Here is a 14,233-nt window from a genome sequence, read left to right as displayed (position 1 = left end):
TTGATTGTATTGACTTTGCTGTATGGATTCTGCTGATTCACAGACACACTGAATTCTGCCCTCTGTGTAGTGTCTTTTATGGTTGCCTTAGATGTTGAAAGGAAGGAAGGAAATGAGAAGAAACAAATCCTCCAAGCTAAACGAGCACTGCACCTCCTACCTCCATGTCTACAGCTGTCAGGAGCTGAGAGTGTAAAGACTACTTCAAAGAGGGCAAAGCAACTGAGATGGTTATGCTAATCCTTTACACTTTGTACAAGAGCTCTCTTTCCACCATCTCATTTGTTTTTCACTATACACACAGCACAGGTACTAATACTCCCATCTGTCAAAGAGACTTCATCCACACGGCCTGAGGGACTTTGAGGTCATAGGACAAGCATGTGCTGGAATGAAACTCCACACGCCCTGATTCTCTGTTCTGCAGTTTTCCACTGCATGTAGAATTAGTAACTCAACAGAGGACCCAAAACTTGAGAACATATGGCTCTTCGAAGCCTGCAACATTAAGTTCATCAAGCCTTTTACCTTTAGTTTTCCTCATCATCCTCCTGGAAAAAGTACTCTCCAAAAGGCCAAGATGCCAGATTCTCATACATTTCAGAGTGGAAAGTTTAAGGTTTTCAAGCTTGTTAAAGCTATAGTTGACCAAAAGACTGGGAGTCAGAGTTATCTAGCCACCAACCAAGAGTGAAGATGACAAGGTTTGATAGATCAAGTTCACTCTTTGGGAGCCTGGTGATGGGAAGTCACTCTTATCTTTTTCTTTTGGTTCAGAGGAATAGCCTTAGCCTAGCCCCCTTGTCGGAGATGTTTCCAAAGGTGCACGCTCACAGGAGGAATCATCTGGCTCAATACTATGCAGTGTTTCAAAACTACAGCTATTGCCACACTGTGAACATGGTGACGATGTTATTTTAATTATGCAATCATTGCTCCAAGATATCAGCATTCCATTGTTCTACCTACCTCACTAGAGGTAAAGGAAGTATTATAAATCACAGCTAGGAAATATAAAGCAAATGATTATTTAAGAGCATCATGACTCATCTAAAAATACCAATCTCTACAGTTCCAGATAGGAACACAAAATCTAGGAGGTGCCCACCACGAACCATAATGTGTGCATTTGCACAACTAAGGAACACCACAGGACACCTAACACAAATCTAACTGCCTCTCTATGTGGGAAAAGTTCTTCACCTATTTACCTGACCTCAGTGAATTTAGGATTCAGGAAAAGATCACTTCCCACCACACTCTCTGGTGTTCCTCATTTAGTACCAAATTCCACTATGCTTTGTTCTAAAAAGAAAGATGGCTGTATTGGACAAAAAACTTAAATATAATTCAGTCTGACTATATATTTGCTCCTTTTATGATCAACCTGTTTAGTCACTTTATGTAAGATTATGTGTGAACTCTAGGAGAAAAAAAATGTATGTCTTCCTTTTGGGGAAGAGCAGCACACACAGGTAAAGGGGAGGCAGAAGGAAGAATTACTCCTATTAGACAGACACAGGTATAGCTTGCATTTTTCACAGGCAGTAGCAACAAGGCACAGTGCAAAGAACACGGGGCTTATGTCACTAGGCTCTGCCTCTGATTTCCTCACCCACAAAATGGGGATAATAATCTTCTGTCTTACCTTAGGTAAATACTAAGTGAGAGAATAAATATAAAATCATTCCGTTAACTGTAAAGTACCATTTTATATAAACATTACATACTATTACATTGCTTAACTACCTTCAAGGGTAGCTTCATAGGTATTTGGCCAGTTAATTAGCAGGAGAGAATAATCATGGAATTCAGGATATAAATAAATAATCAGGCAGAGTGACTGGAAATTTACCACTTTTTCTCTAATGAAAAGTTTCTCATTACCTTTATTTTTTTAAAAGATTTTATTTATTTATTTAACAGACAGAGATTACAAGTAGGCAGAGAGGCAGGCAAAGAGAGAGAGAGGAGGAAGCTGGCTCCTGGCTGAGCAGAGAGCCCAATACAGGGCCCAATCCCAGGACCCTGGGATCATGAGCTGAGCCGAAGGCAGAGGCTTTAACCCACTGAGCCACCCAGGTGCCCCATCATTACCTTTATTTTAGATTGAGGATAATTACAACATACCTAGTCTAGAAACTAAATAGACATACCTTATATTAAAAGTTCTGCTAAATCCTACAGACAAGGCTATTCTATTTCTGGTTATTTATATTGTATGCTGCTCATCCATGTTACCATGATCATGTGGCTATATATTACTTGCTAAGCAAATGCTGCCAAATTCCTACACATGTATTTATGGTTCATGCAGAGGCTGCCATTTGAGACTTTATAAAGCTAACACCAATAAAGATTAAGCCCAACGCAACTCAGAAAAAAACTCCTAGCTTTTGCACTGGATGGAGGTGTGTGTGTATATACTTAAAACTTAAATAAGAAAGCTTAAGACAATACACACACACATATACAAAAAGTATATATACAACTCGTCTCAAGGAACTACTAGGTAACATTTCAAGGAAATATTTGTACATTTTCAGAACAAATGAAGGCCACCAGATGTTAGGGCAGTATTTCTAATCTTCTACCTATCAAGGCACACACTGAAAATGTTAATATTAGTTTTCTGAATGCTTAACCTATGGGCTAATACCAACGCCCTCATTCCATTTAGCTTGTCACAAGATCATGTATCACACATGGTGTTCTAAGTATTCTGAGAAAAATGTGGGCTAACAGTGATACCTTACTTTGTTATGTAGGCCTGAATTAGGGAAGTTAAAGATATTCTGCAGTTTTAACTAAACTAACATTCAAAAAATTAGTAATTTTAGAGTAAAGAATACTCTAGGGATGCCTGGTGGCTCATTTGGTTAAGCTGCTGCCTTTGGCTCAGGTCATGATCCCAGGGTCCTGGGATAGAGTCCCACATCCAGCTCCTTGTGCTCAGCGGGGAGTCTGCTTCTCTCTGCCTCTGCCTGCCACTCTGCCTGCTTGTGCTTTCTCTCTCTCTGACAAATAAATAAATAAAATCTTTAAAAAAAAAAAAAAAGAATACTCTATACAGGAGCTGCACACCCAAATAGAGGTACACAAGCAAAAAAGTTTACAGAACACTGACCTAGGGGCACCTGGGTGGCTCAGCAAGTTAAGCGTCTGCCTTCAGCTCAGGTCATGATCCCAGGGTTCTGGGTTTAAGACCCACAATGGGCTCCCCACTCAAAAAAAAAGCCTGCTTCTCCCTCTGCCTCTGCCTGCCATTCCCCCTGCTTGTGCTGTCAAATAAATAAAATCTCTAAAGAGAGAGAGAAAAAAAAAATAACACTGACCGAGAGGACTCTACCATGTTCATTTCTACATGTCTCAACCTGAGGGCCCAACCTTTTTTTTGTTTCCAACTCTGACACGAAATTTTACCCTTCTGGTCCTTCTGTCCATTCTCTCTCCCTTGATGCCCTCCCGTTTATTTCCCAAGTTCAGCTATAATCTCTGTAGCCTAAATTCCGAATATACATTACCAATTCTGCTAATTCTCCAGTCCTGCAAACTGGACATCTCCAACTGAAAAGCCACCCAGAACTCAAATAAGCTCCATGTGTCCAAAATCATCTTCTTTCCCTAAATCTTCTCCTTCTAACTTGTCATTTTCCATCCTCCAGTCACCTAGGCTTAAAACCTCGGAATCATCCTAGACTCTGTTCAATTCTAATCAACTTCCAGAATCTGTAGTAAGAGTGCCCAACAGTGTCCATCTCCTGATCTTTCTTCATACAGTCACTATCTCTATTCAGGGCCTCATCATCTCCATATAATAACAAAACTGCTGCTGCTGCTATTGACAGCTAATACGTGTTTAATGCTGGGTACCAGGTACAGTTCTAAGCTCCTGGCTCTTCCTTTTCACCCTCATTAACAATCCAGTAAGGGTTGTGAACCTAGTATGTGAACTCACTGCACTGTTTACTGTTTCTGGAATCTTCTCAAATTCTGCTGATCTCTACATAATGATGCTTACTAAGTCTTAAAATGCCACATCAACCTATTACCCAAAATCTTCACTAGCTCACCAATGTCAACAGAGACAGTTCAAATTTCTTAACCTGGTGGTCACAGCTGACCCCAACTTACTTCTCCAAACTTTGTTATTCCACTCTCCTGTCCCTAACTCATCTCCTTATATGCTTGCTCTGAGCAGTCTGGGCCATTTACTTACTGCTCTCCTTCAGTACATGCTGTACGTTTTGAATCATGACCTTGCTCCTCCTTTTTCTGTGCTTAGCGTGCCCTTGTCCCTACCTCGCTGAGTCCAACGCCAGTTGAACTGCCTGCCTTCATTCCTAAGTCAGATGTAAAGGTCTCCCTTCCTTTTAATTCTGTGTCCTTTGGTTGTACTTCCCATATCAGTTTCACATACTTGCTATACATCCTGTCTCCCCTGTTAGATCCTGGAGTAAAATTTTATTTGTACACATTTTTAAAGTCTCCATACATAAGACATGCATGTGTGGTGAATTAGATTAAGGAAACGTAAAACACCCACCTTCTGTATTTTCTCCTAGGTAAAAACTACACAGCTTAGGGAGATAAAGGAAAAATTCGTTTTATCTGGGTATTTCCAATCAAGCAGTCTGGCTCTAGTTTTCTATGCAAATGAAATGATGAAGACAGACCAAATGATAATACTTCCAAGAAAAAAAGGTAACCAAGTGAATCAGCACTGCTACTTGCTGTGGTTTGTCTCCTTTCCTCCTTTGAACTAAGGAACACAAGGTCATCAGCTTTGTTAAACATTTACTACATGGCTTTTTTTTTTTTTTTTTTTTTAGTTCTGCCTTTACACTGGAATTTACCTTCATTTCTTATCCTTCAACTGCCCTTTTTCACTATAGAGTGCAGCACTGTAACTTTATTTATAGTAAACGCTCTAAACAGGGAAAAACTTTTGGTCACGTTTTTGAACAGTGGGGTGTGGCTCTGGGATGCGGAGGGGAGAGACAGCAAGACAAGGGTGACAATACAGACAGAATCTGACCAAGTTTTAAAGGTCCAGGCCCAATACTGAGGCAGAAGAGAGAAGAGGTTAAAAAGAAAACAGAGATGAGATGCAAGGAAGATACTATCCTGCTGTGTCTACTCTACTTTGCAGACACGGCATGCCTTAGCACCTACACATAAGATATGTACTGTTCAAGCTCTCACTCTTTCAGTAAATTGTAACCTTATTTCAAATATATGGTGGCAAAAAGAAATCCAAGTACAAAAGAAAAAACTTTAAAAGGTTCAAGTAGATTATGGTCTCTCAGAGAATATGCAAATGAGAACAAGACCAAATCCACAACTACCCAAATACACACATGTTCACAATTCTACTTTGTTGGTGGTAAAGATTAAAGTCAACATAGTTAAAATATTATTTGGGGAGTATATAGACAATGATTTCTACTTCAGTCTTGTCAAATGCTTAAAATGATCCTGGGATCTTTGTTTATGAAATACCAGTTGGCTTTAGGACTCACTTGAAGAACCAGGCCCAAACTTGTTTGGGAGTTAGCTTGTTCCTGAGGTGTATTAACAACCACCACCACCACAAAGCGAAACAAAACAAAACAAAACAAAGCGCAACTGGCATGCAGGTGTTGTGTCTGTATACCTTAGTTTACTTCTTTGTAATTTATAAAAGTAACCCAGCTCTCTGGGACACCTCAGCCAGGTGGGCACCATTAGCTTCCTAGCTGATTCTCTGCTTTCTGAATAAGCCAGTTGGCTAAGGCAAGAAATCTTCAGATCCCAAAAGGGACTGTAAGTCTGCTGCCACAGCAGACTTTCTAACCAACAGACTCCTCACGGAGACTTTTAAACCACTTCCACGGCCCATTTTCTCTGCTCCTTCTGTGTTCAAATAGCAAACCTATCTGGGTATACCAAAAGGAAGAGAAATATGAAAAATAAAAAGTAAAAACAACTTAGGGGGATAAAAGAAACCTGGAATGAACTAAGAAGGAGTTGAATTTCTGATTTGCAGAGGCCAGCCATTAAAAAGCTGAAAGACTGGGGCACCTAACGTCTCTGGGCCTCAATCTCCCCACTTTATAAGGGAAGTAGACTAGATCCCTAGATGATTTCCATCAGTCAAACTTAAGAATATAAAAGCTCTGTATGCATATATTATTGGGGCCTGGAATAGGCAAAAATAGCTCCACTTGTGAAGAAGATCATGTATAAATGATTTGCTTTAAGAATATTTTGGGGGTTACTGAAGGCTCCATGAAAGTATATAGCTTCTCTAAAAGACCTTACCTTGTTTTAGGAACAAAAAGCCCACAGTGACCATGACTGCTGTTTTCAGAAAACATACACATCTCAGGAAGTGGACTTTTATTTGGAAAGGCCAATTCCAAATTTGCCAAAACTTATTCTGTGTGAGTGATTCTTTCAATGCATAGAAAGGAGGCAGACATCAATGCTGCCTAACCACGCCTGATAGGAAGTGACTTAATAGGACAGGAAATCAAATAGATCAGAAAATAGCCATCCCCCAGCCTGAGGAAGAAAAAGAGTCCTAAAAATAGATGACATCAGGCATGTAAAATGGGTGAGAAAGAAATCCCTATGGGTTTCCACCATTTACCTCAGAAACGAATCTCACAATATGTATCAACTATGTGGAATTCATGCTAGTGTTTATATTTTGATGAGACACCAATTTTTTTTTCAAGTCTTTACCCCAACATTTACTTGCTTGTTACTTACTCTGCAAGAAATAACTACCTCCCCGTTTGAAAACTGACCAAAAAAATACGACCACAAAGCAAACCAAAAAATGGCTCCAGTTTACTTATATTTGTTGCATAAACTAAAAATGTAACCTCTACCTAATAAGTATCTGCAACTATTAGAACTTACCTGCATTATAACACAGATCTCAGTATCCAATCAGAACAGGTTCCCAGTTTTTATTCTGAAAGGCTCCTAAATCTAGTAAGGGCTTTTTAAAAAATCAGCATTCCCATTTCATCTTATTTCAAGACACTCTTAATTTTTGACAAAGGGATTAAAATTCTTTTACAGGAATCCCAGTAAGGGAAACTGGCATTTTTTCTTTGATGCCCCACCTATCTTCCTAAGTTTTTAACCCCCACCCCCCAACAGTCCAGATTAATAGCAGCTAATATTTATGTAGCAATTCACAACTTGTGAAGCTCTCTGACATACATGATCTCATTTGAGACTCACCACTAAATAGGAAGGTGCTATTTTTAGGTTCCATTTCTACATGTGAGGAAGCCGACACTAAATGGCTGACTTGCCCAAGCTCACAAAGCTGGTGACAGCTGAATGGAACCTGAACACAGGTCTCCTGATGTTTAATAGCCTGCTTTTGCTACCGCACCATGCTGCCGAAAATACTGTAATCAGAGTACAAATAAATGCACAAATCTAAGACCCTGTCTAAGTTGCCCCCACCCACACACACCCACCTCTAGTCTAAGTTCTAGTTAGCTGTGGAAGGTCTATTCTCCTGATTTCTTCATTTTTCTGGAAAACATTTATCTGGCTTATGTGTTAAATAAGGAGATCATATGAACACCATTCTGCCTATACTAGAAGGCACCTTAGTCACCAGGGGTTCTGCACAGGCACGCCTACGTGCATTTTTCCAGATAGTGGGTCAGATTCTCCAGAGTCCATGACTCTGGAAAGGTTAAGAACCCAAGCTAGAGGCAATGGCTAGATATCTTTCCAAGAAGCAAAATCCACAAAGTTTTCAAAATAAAGAGTTTTAATCAAGGCCTCATACTGTGCCCCACTTACCTTCTGCCTTCCCTGCTCCGGGCCTTCTCCCAGGCAAACAGAGTCATTCTGTAATCTACATCTGTTTTTTAAAGCATACATAAAACCTGGAGCAACTGATAACATATAAATCAATGTCTTATAAAAAATAAATTTAAATTATCTATTAAAATGTAATCCTTAACACATACTCCTTTCTCTTATGATTTAACTTCCCAGAATGACAGTTTTCTTACCACAAGCATTCCAATTCCCTCAAAGAAGTTTTACAAACATAACTGCTTTGAACTCCTGAAATGCCATTCTTCACTAAGAACCCTCTAGATTATACAGGAGACAAGGTAGCGTGCAAGGAATTCTGAATCTGTTAGGCAGTTCACTCAACTATCATACCAAAAGGATTTAGAATTTTTTTGCTGGGGGAAGGAACAGAGAAGAGTGGGAGACAGAATGAATGCAGCCCTATTTATTGTCCTACTGCTTGAAAACTCCTAATCTGAATCTATAACATATTCCTACTACCCCTCGACTTGAACATCAGAAGTACAGTCTCTTTTCATCTTAAATAGAGCTTTTCAGTCTAAACCTGTATAAACAAACTTTGTCCTTCAATCTTTCAACTCCTCGGCAGTTTTTCAAGGTCACTTTTGCAAGCAACGACAGAGGCCTGCATCGAGCAACTTTGACTGCTACACCACTCCAATTCCAAGAGCCCCAAATCTAAACGCCTATCGATCCTCTCAGATAAATCCTTTACAGGAGGGGAAGTGGGGGAAGGCAAATCAACACCCTCCAAACTTCTCCTCTACTAGGGCCTGCTCCTTTTCCCTACCCAGAAACTCAGTACTGCTGGCTCACTGCTCCACGCTGAGTCTGCTGCAGAAATGTTCCAATGACCTTCATTTCATATTTGCAAATAAGAAGAAAACAAAGAAAGGCTTTTTAAAATCAAGTGTATTATAGATGTTAGTACATGGGACAGAAGAGTTCACTATTCACAAAAACTGGCTAGTTACTGATTAGCAACCAGCATTAGCTTCGGATCCCTAAGAGGGGAAAAAAATACCAAGGGCAAAAGATAGGGTGCCTGTACTCTTAACTTTCCTATTCACAATCTGCAGGTAAAATAGGATTCAAAATATTTCATACAGAAAATGAAAAGCACTTTGCTCATTTCATTTTTAAAGAACCAAACCAATGCCTGACAAAATGTGTGAAATTGGTAGAAAAAGACTTGCTCTTGTCACTGCCAATATAGTGGAAAAGTATGTTTCTTTCCAACATTCTAAGCTAGAATGTGTATTTTAAAACAAAGATTGTTACTTAATTATTGGTCCGTATTAGAATAGAAGCAGACAGGTAAATCAAGAAAGTTACGGGAGAATTTCACACTGGCATGTGGGCCTTCCTTCACCATTAGAACCTGCATCCATGCAAACCACATTTTCACACAAATTTAGAACAATAGTGTTGCTTCCACCTCTGAAAACACAGATGTCAACAAAGTGCATGGAAACAGAGAAAGTCTTACAACAACTCAGCTTATTCTGTAGGAAAGCTTCAGTGCACTTGAACAAAGGAAAATTATTTGGAAAACAGTTAAGTTTACCCAATGCAAAGAGAAAGTGCTTTGCTTCTGTGTGCCCCTGGAAAATGATTAGCCTTTCTTCATGTACCTGATCTTGTCAATACTCAACTAGGAAAAGAAATCCTAGGTGAAGGGCATGCAAAATCTAAACAGAGCCAAGGTATTCTAGGTGCACCAAAAGGTATGCATGGAATGTAAAGTGGCCATTTTCTGAAACAGTGCAACTTGTCTACACTCTCTGAAGCTAAACAGTTTCTACCATTTTAACACAAAACAAAGAATTAAACTTACCGAGAACTGCATTAATTTTACATGTAGTTATTTATATCTCCTCGGACAGGGAGAATTTAAGTCACTCCTAGCCCTCCCCCCCAAAAGGACGGAGGAAACAAAAGGCAGCAGGAGATGCAGAAACCTGAGTCTGGAATGTCCACTCCAGTGAAAACCCGAACAGCTGTCCCCCCACCCCCCAGCAAACTATTCGCCATTTTTCTTTGTCTTTCAGCTGACCCCTGCCTCAGTGAAAAACTCCGAGGCTCCAATGAAGCCCTGCAGCCTCCTTCCACTTTAACAGTCAAAGGCATTCAATCTAGCATGCTATTTGACACCAAACCTTGCCTCCAGAGTGGTCCCATTGGCTGAGCTGCTTTATCAGCTAAGAACACAAAGCCATGATTGGCTGTTCACGTCATCAGTTACCTCCTTTGTACACTTCCTGTTTTAAAGTTACCTTGAGAAGCAGAACAGGGGTCAGATTCAGACTTAAAACTACCGGGAACTTAAGACTTGGAAATGCCTGGCAAATGCACACAGCAGATGCCCTAGGGCCTCTTGTGTTTCCAACAAGAAGAAAATGCAAATTTACAATGTTCTTAAAATCACACGAAAGGGCTGTTACAGTTCCCACCCAAAGGATTTCTTATTGGCTGTCAGAGTTCCATTTAAAAAATTTAAGGTAATTTAACTGCTTCTGATTGGCCATCAAAGATGTCTGTAAGATATTGCTACAATATCCTATGGCAGTAAACCAGAGAAGCAATGTGCACAAGATCGGAAAGTTGTGACTTAACTATCTTCAGTTTTCTCTTGAGCATTAACAGGAGAAGAAAAAGAAAACGGGGTGGGCTCATCCAACAGCTCCAAAGAAAATGTGACTCAGTAACAAAGAGGGTATCAATGGTCATACAACAGTTTGTAGGATTTCTAAAGAGGCATTTGTCATTATGTCCCTGGTAATTCTAAAAGCACATATTAGTACTAGGTTAAATCACCTTATTTTGAAACACAAACTAATCTAAATAGGAAAATTCTGGAGTAATATAAGAAGGTAGTGGCAGAGACGGTGGCATTTCCAGAACGTCTACCAGGAACCAGAGAGAGAAATACAATGATAAAGGGGGATGGGAGGGAGGGGACTGGCAGAGAGAAAACACCAGTGCCTACTGTTTAAAGTTCACTACAGTTCGATGGATTAACTTATTCAGGATGGTCATTAAAAATGTTGATTAGCTTCGAATATTACAGTTTTGATATCACAGAGAGTAAACTCCTCTACCACATTTTCAAGAGTAAGTAGCAGGGATGATCTCAGGAGAGAGACTGTAAGTACTGCAGTTACTGAAGACATTCTGGGATGCTCAAGTTTACGGCAGTGGTCAAGATTTGCTTAAGGATTTGGGCCCAACTGTTGAAAAGGAGCTTCCTAATATGGTGAAAATGAATTAACATGTCTTTTTTCTTTTCTTTTTTACAAAATATTCAATAGAAACACTGCATTATTACTAAAGGTCTTTAACAATCTCCTTAGCTCTGCTTCCTCCCTGGAAGGCTAAGTATCCTAGGACTGAACAACACAACTGTTTTGCCAGGTAAAGGAGACCTTCTCTAGAAATACCTTGGCTGACCTTATATGCGAGGTCATCGTGGGCATAGGTAGGGATTTGGCAGCACCCTGAATCAGAAGCAAGGTGGTCCTTCCAATCACTTTGCCATATTTTCTCTACACACATTCCACTCATTTCTCACATTGGAATGAATTAATTTCTAAACACCACCAATTAGTGCCAGGCTTTATGTTAGGTACATTACAGACTTTTCCCCTCTAATCCTCACTATCCCCTTTAAATGTGAGAAAGAGCGAAAGAGAAGTTTGACAACTGGCCCCTAACCATACATTAAGGAGGCAAACTCAGGTCGCACCTAGGGTACTATTCTTTCTATTTTTTTTTTTTTTTAAGATTTTATTTATTTATTTGTCAGAGAGAGAGCGAGCGAAAGCGAGCACAGGCAGACAGAGTGGAAGGCAGAGTCAGAGGGAGAAGCAGGCTCCCCGTGGAGCAAGGAGCCCGATGTGGGACTCGATCCCAGGACGCTGGGATCATGACCTGAGCCGAAGGCAGCTGCTTAACCAACTGAGCCACCCAGGCGTCCCCTATTCTTTCTATTGTACCACAATGCTGACACGGAGACATGAGGCACCTCAGGGCACAGCCAAGGAAATTCTTAGGCGTCACATACATGTAGAGGTGGCATAAACTATTATATCCAACTTCATTAATTTAAAAATCAGAAATCTGACTGATGTTGAGCTTGATCTCTTGATTAGAGACCTAGCTAAGAATGTGACAAAACAGCACCCTCTCCTTAAGGCCCCAAAGCTACTAGAAGGGACTGTCTCTAGCATACCCTGCAACCCTGCAAAAAGCAACTCCTGAGCCATAAAGGGCAGTGTGGGAGGACTACCAGCTGCTACCAAAAATCTTCCCCATGCCTTTCACCACCAGTCTAGGCTAAAATTTGGTTCTTGTCCCAAATGCCCAGCCCCACTCTGTGCTTGATGTACTGAATTACACCAAACATGTCTCTTAATACTCTGTGAAGGTCTCTGGCATAGTTTTTATTAGTTCTTGGAAAGTTTGCAAGAAAAACACTTTAACCCCTACTTCTTTTGCTTTTTTAAAGATTTATTTATTTGAGAGAGAGAAAGAGCATAGGGAAGGGTAAGAGGGAGAGAGAAACTTAAGCGGACTCTGCACTGAGTGCGGAGCCCTACTTGGGACTTTATCTCACAACCCTGAGGTCACAACCTAAGCTGAAACTAAAAATCAGAAACTTAACCAACTGTGCCACCCAGGCACCCCTCAACCCCTATTTCTCATCAACAGCTACCTTACTGTAATTCAAGCTAGTGGGAAGAGAACGGAAATTATCCTAGAATTTCCATCTGGCAGCCTGACCCATTCAACTTACTACTGCTTTCTCCTCTCTAGCCTGTTGTTACTGTGGAATAAGAGCGTCATGCGATCTCTGGGATTCCAACTCACATTCTTCCCTGGTCCTGGATCTTCCCTGGTCTAGCCCTCCAAACCAGACAACTGCATCGTCTTGCCCTAAAAAACACCCAGATCACTATGAGGCAAAACGAAGGCCTCTGATTAAGTGGTTCAAGCTTAAGTGCTCTCAAAGTAGTTATGGTGGGACCTGATGCTTTTTGTCAGAAAATTCTATGACCCTGGCCAAGTTACTTAACCATCTCTGAGCTCACTTCTTCATGTATAAAACAGAAAAAATAACACCAACCCATGGGAATGTTGAGGCTTAAATGACAGGGTAAAGTATTCAGCATTAATACCTAGCATGGGGTAGGTACTCAATTAATATCTAAATATATACTTGACTATGGCACTTAGCACACATTATAATTACTTTCAACCATGTCTCTGTTACCAGAGGAGGGCTTCCTGAAGATGTCTGTGTTTTATTTATACCCACATATAGCACCATTGCTCAGTACAGAGGTATACATCAAATGCAACCTTAGCCATGGTGTCAACAAATTAACAAGGAGTAGTGGGGACTGAAGGAAACTGGAGAGTGCATGTCCCACCTAAAGGGGCAGCCACTGTTCAGCTCCAATTGACAAAGGCCATGGAGGAAGATTAGCCCACAGCAGCAAGAGTTTCGGAATCAACAAAAGAAGCAAAAGCTAGATCCCGAACACAAAAAGTTGATGCCAAAACAGCTCTTGATCAGCATCCTGAGGAATGACTGAAGGACCAGAGTTATGGCAGAAGTTGGCTGTAACCACCATGACAATTGAGAGCCTTACTCAGTCCCTCAGCTAACCTAACCTTGCAGGTTATACTGTATCACATCAGAAGCATAACTAGTAGCAAAGATACTAGACTCTTCGGTGCCCTGAACAAACACTTCACTGATGGTACCCCTAACTGATTCCTTTGGACTCAGAGAAGTAAGTGAACCTGGAAGTCCCAAGAAATATCAGAGAACCTCTAAAGAAAAATGAACTTTTCATCTGTTGTGATATGAACACAAAGCCATTTTTATTTGAATATTAAATACATTGTGTGACTTCTTATATACTAAGCTGATGAGAGATGTATATAGCAGTTTTGTACTGACATGATAGGCTAAGGGAATGGGGTATTTTTTTTTTAAGAATACCTTTAATGCAACTACTCAGAATCAAATACTGTATTTTGCTTATATAAATGAGAAACAAGGGTGTTAGTCTCCCAATATTAGATACTACTATACAAACTGTTTTGTAATCTTTTTCACTTAAAAAATATCAACCTTCCATATCAAATATATATTATTTATAGTTGGGTTATATTCCATTAAATGGATGTACCATAATTTTTCAATGAGTTTTATATTAATAACTTCAGTGTTTTCAATTTATTTTTTTAATATAGCTGATACAATGTTACACCAGTTTCAGGTTTATAACACAGTGATTCACCTTCTCTATGTTATGTTATGCTCACAAGTGTAGTTGCCATCTGTCACCATACAACACTATTACAGTGTCATTGACCATACTCC

At 40.1% G+C, this 14,233-nt stretch overlaps 1 protein-coding gene across 11 annotated transcripts in view; it reads right to left on the bottom strand.

Moving 5' to 3' along the window:
• NFYC (nuclear transcription factor Y subunit gamma) overlaps nt 1-14,233 on the bottom strand; it is a 69,725-nt gene that overhangs the window by 42,108 nt on the left and 13,384 nt on the right. For 4 of the 11 annotated variants that reach the window (XM_082687091.1, XM_082687098.1, XM_082687094.1 and 1 more), the window contains exon 1: nt 9,801-9,923. The exons of 3 other annotated variants lie outside the window; for them this stretch is intronic. In XM_082687091.1, coding sequence (XP_082543217.1) covers nt 9,801-9,873 — 73 coding nt within the window. In that variant the 5' untranslated portion in view covers nt 9,874-9,923. Of the gene's footprint in view, nt 1-7,818; nt 7,964-8,033; nt 8,153-9,676; nt 9,972-14,233 lie in introns of those variants that run through there. 4 more of the 11 variants (XM_082687096.1, XM_082687101.1, XM_082687092.1 and 1 more) reach the window with 3 other exon arrangements.

This window comes from Mustela nivalis, assembly GCF_964662115.1.
Source record: "Mustela nivalis genome assembly, chromosome: 10".
Classification (NCBI taxonomy): domain Eukaryota; kingdom Metazoa; phylum Chordata; class Mammalia; order Carnivora; family Mustelidae; genus Mustela; species Mustela nivalis.
This window is presented reverse-complemented; position numbering and strand designations above follow the sequence as displayed.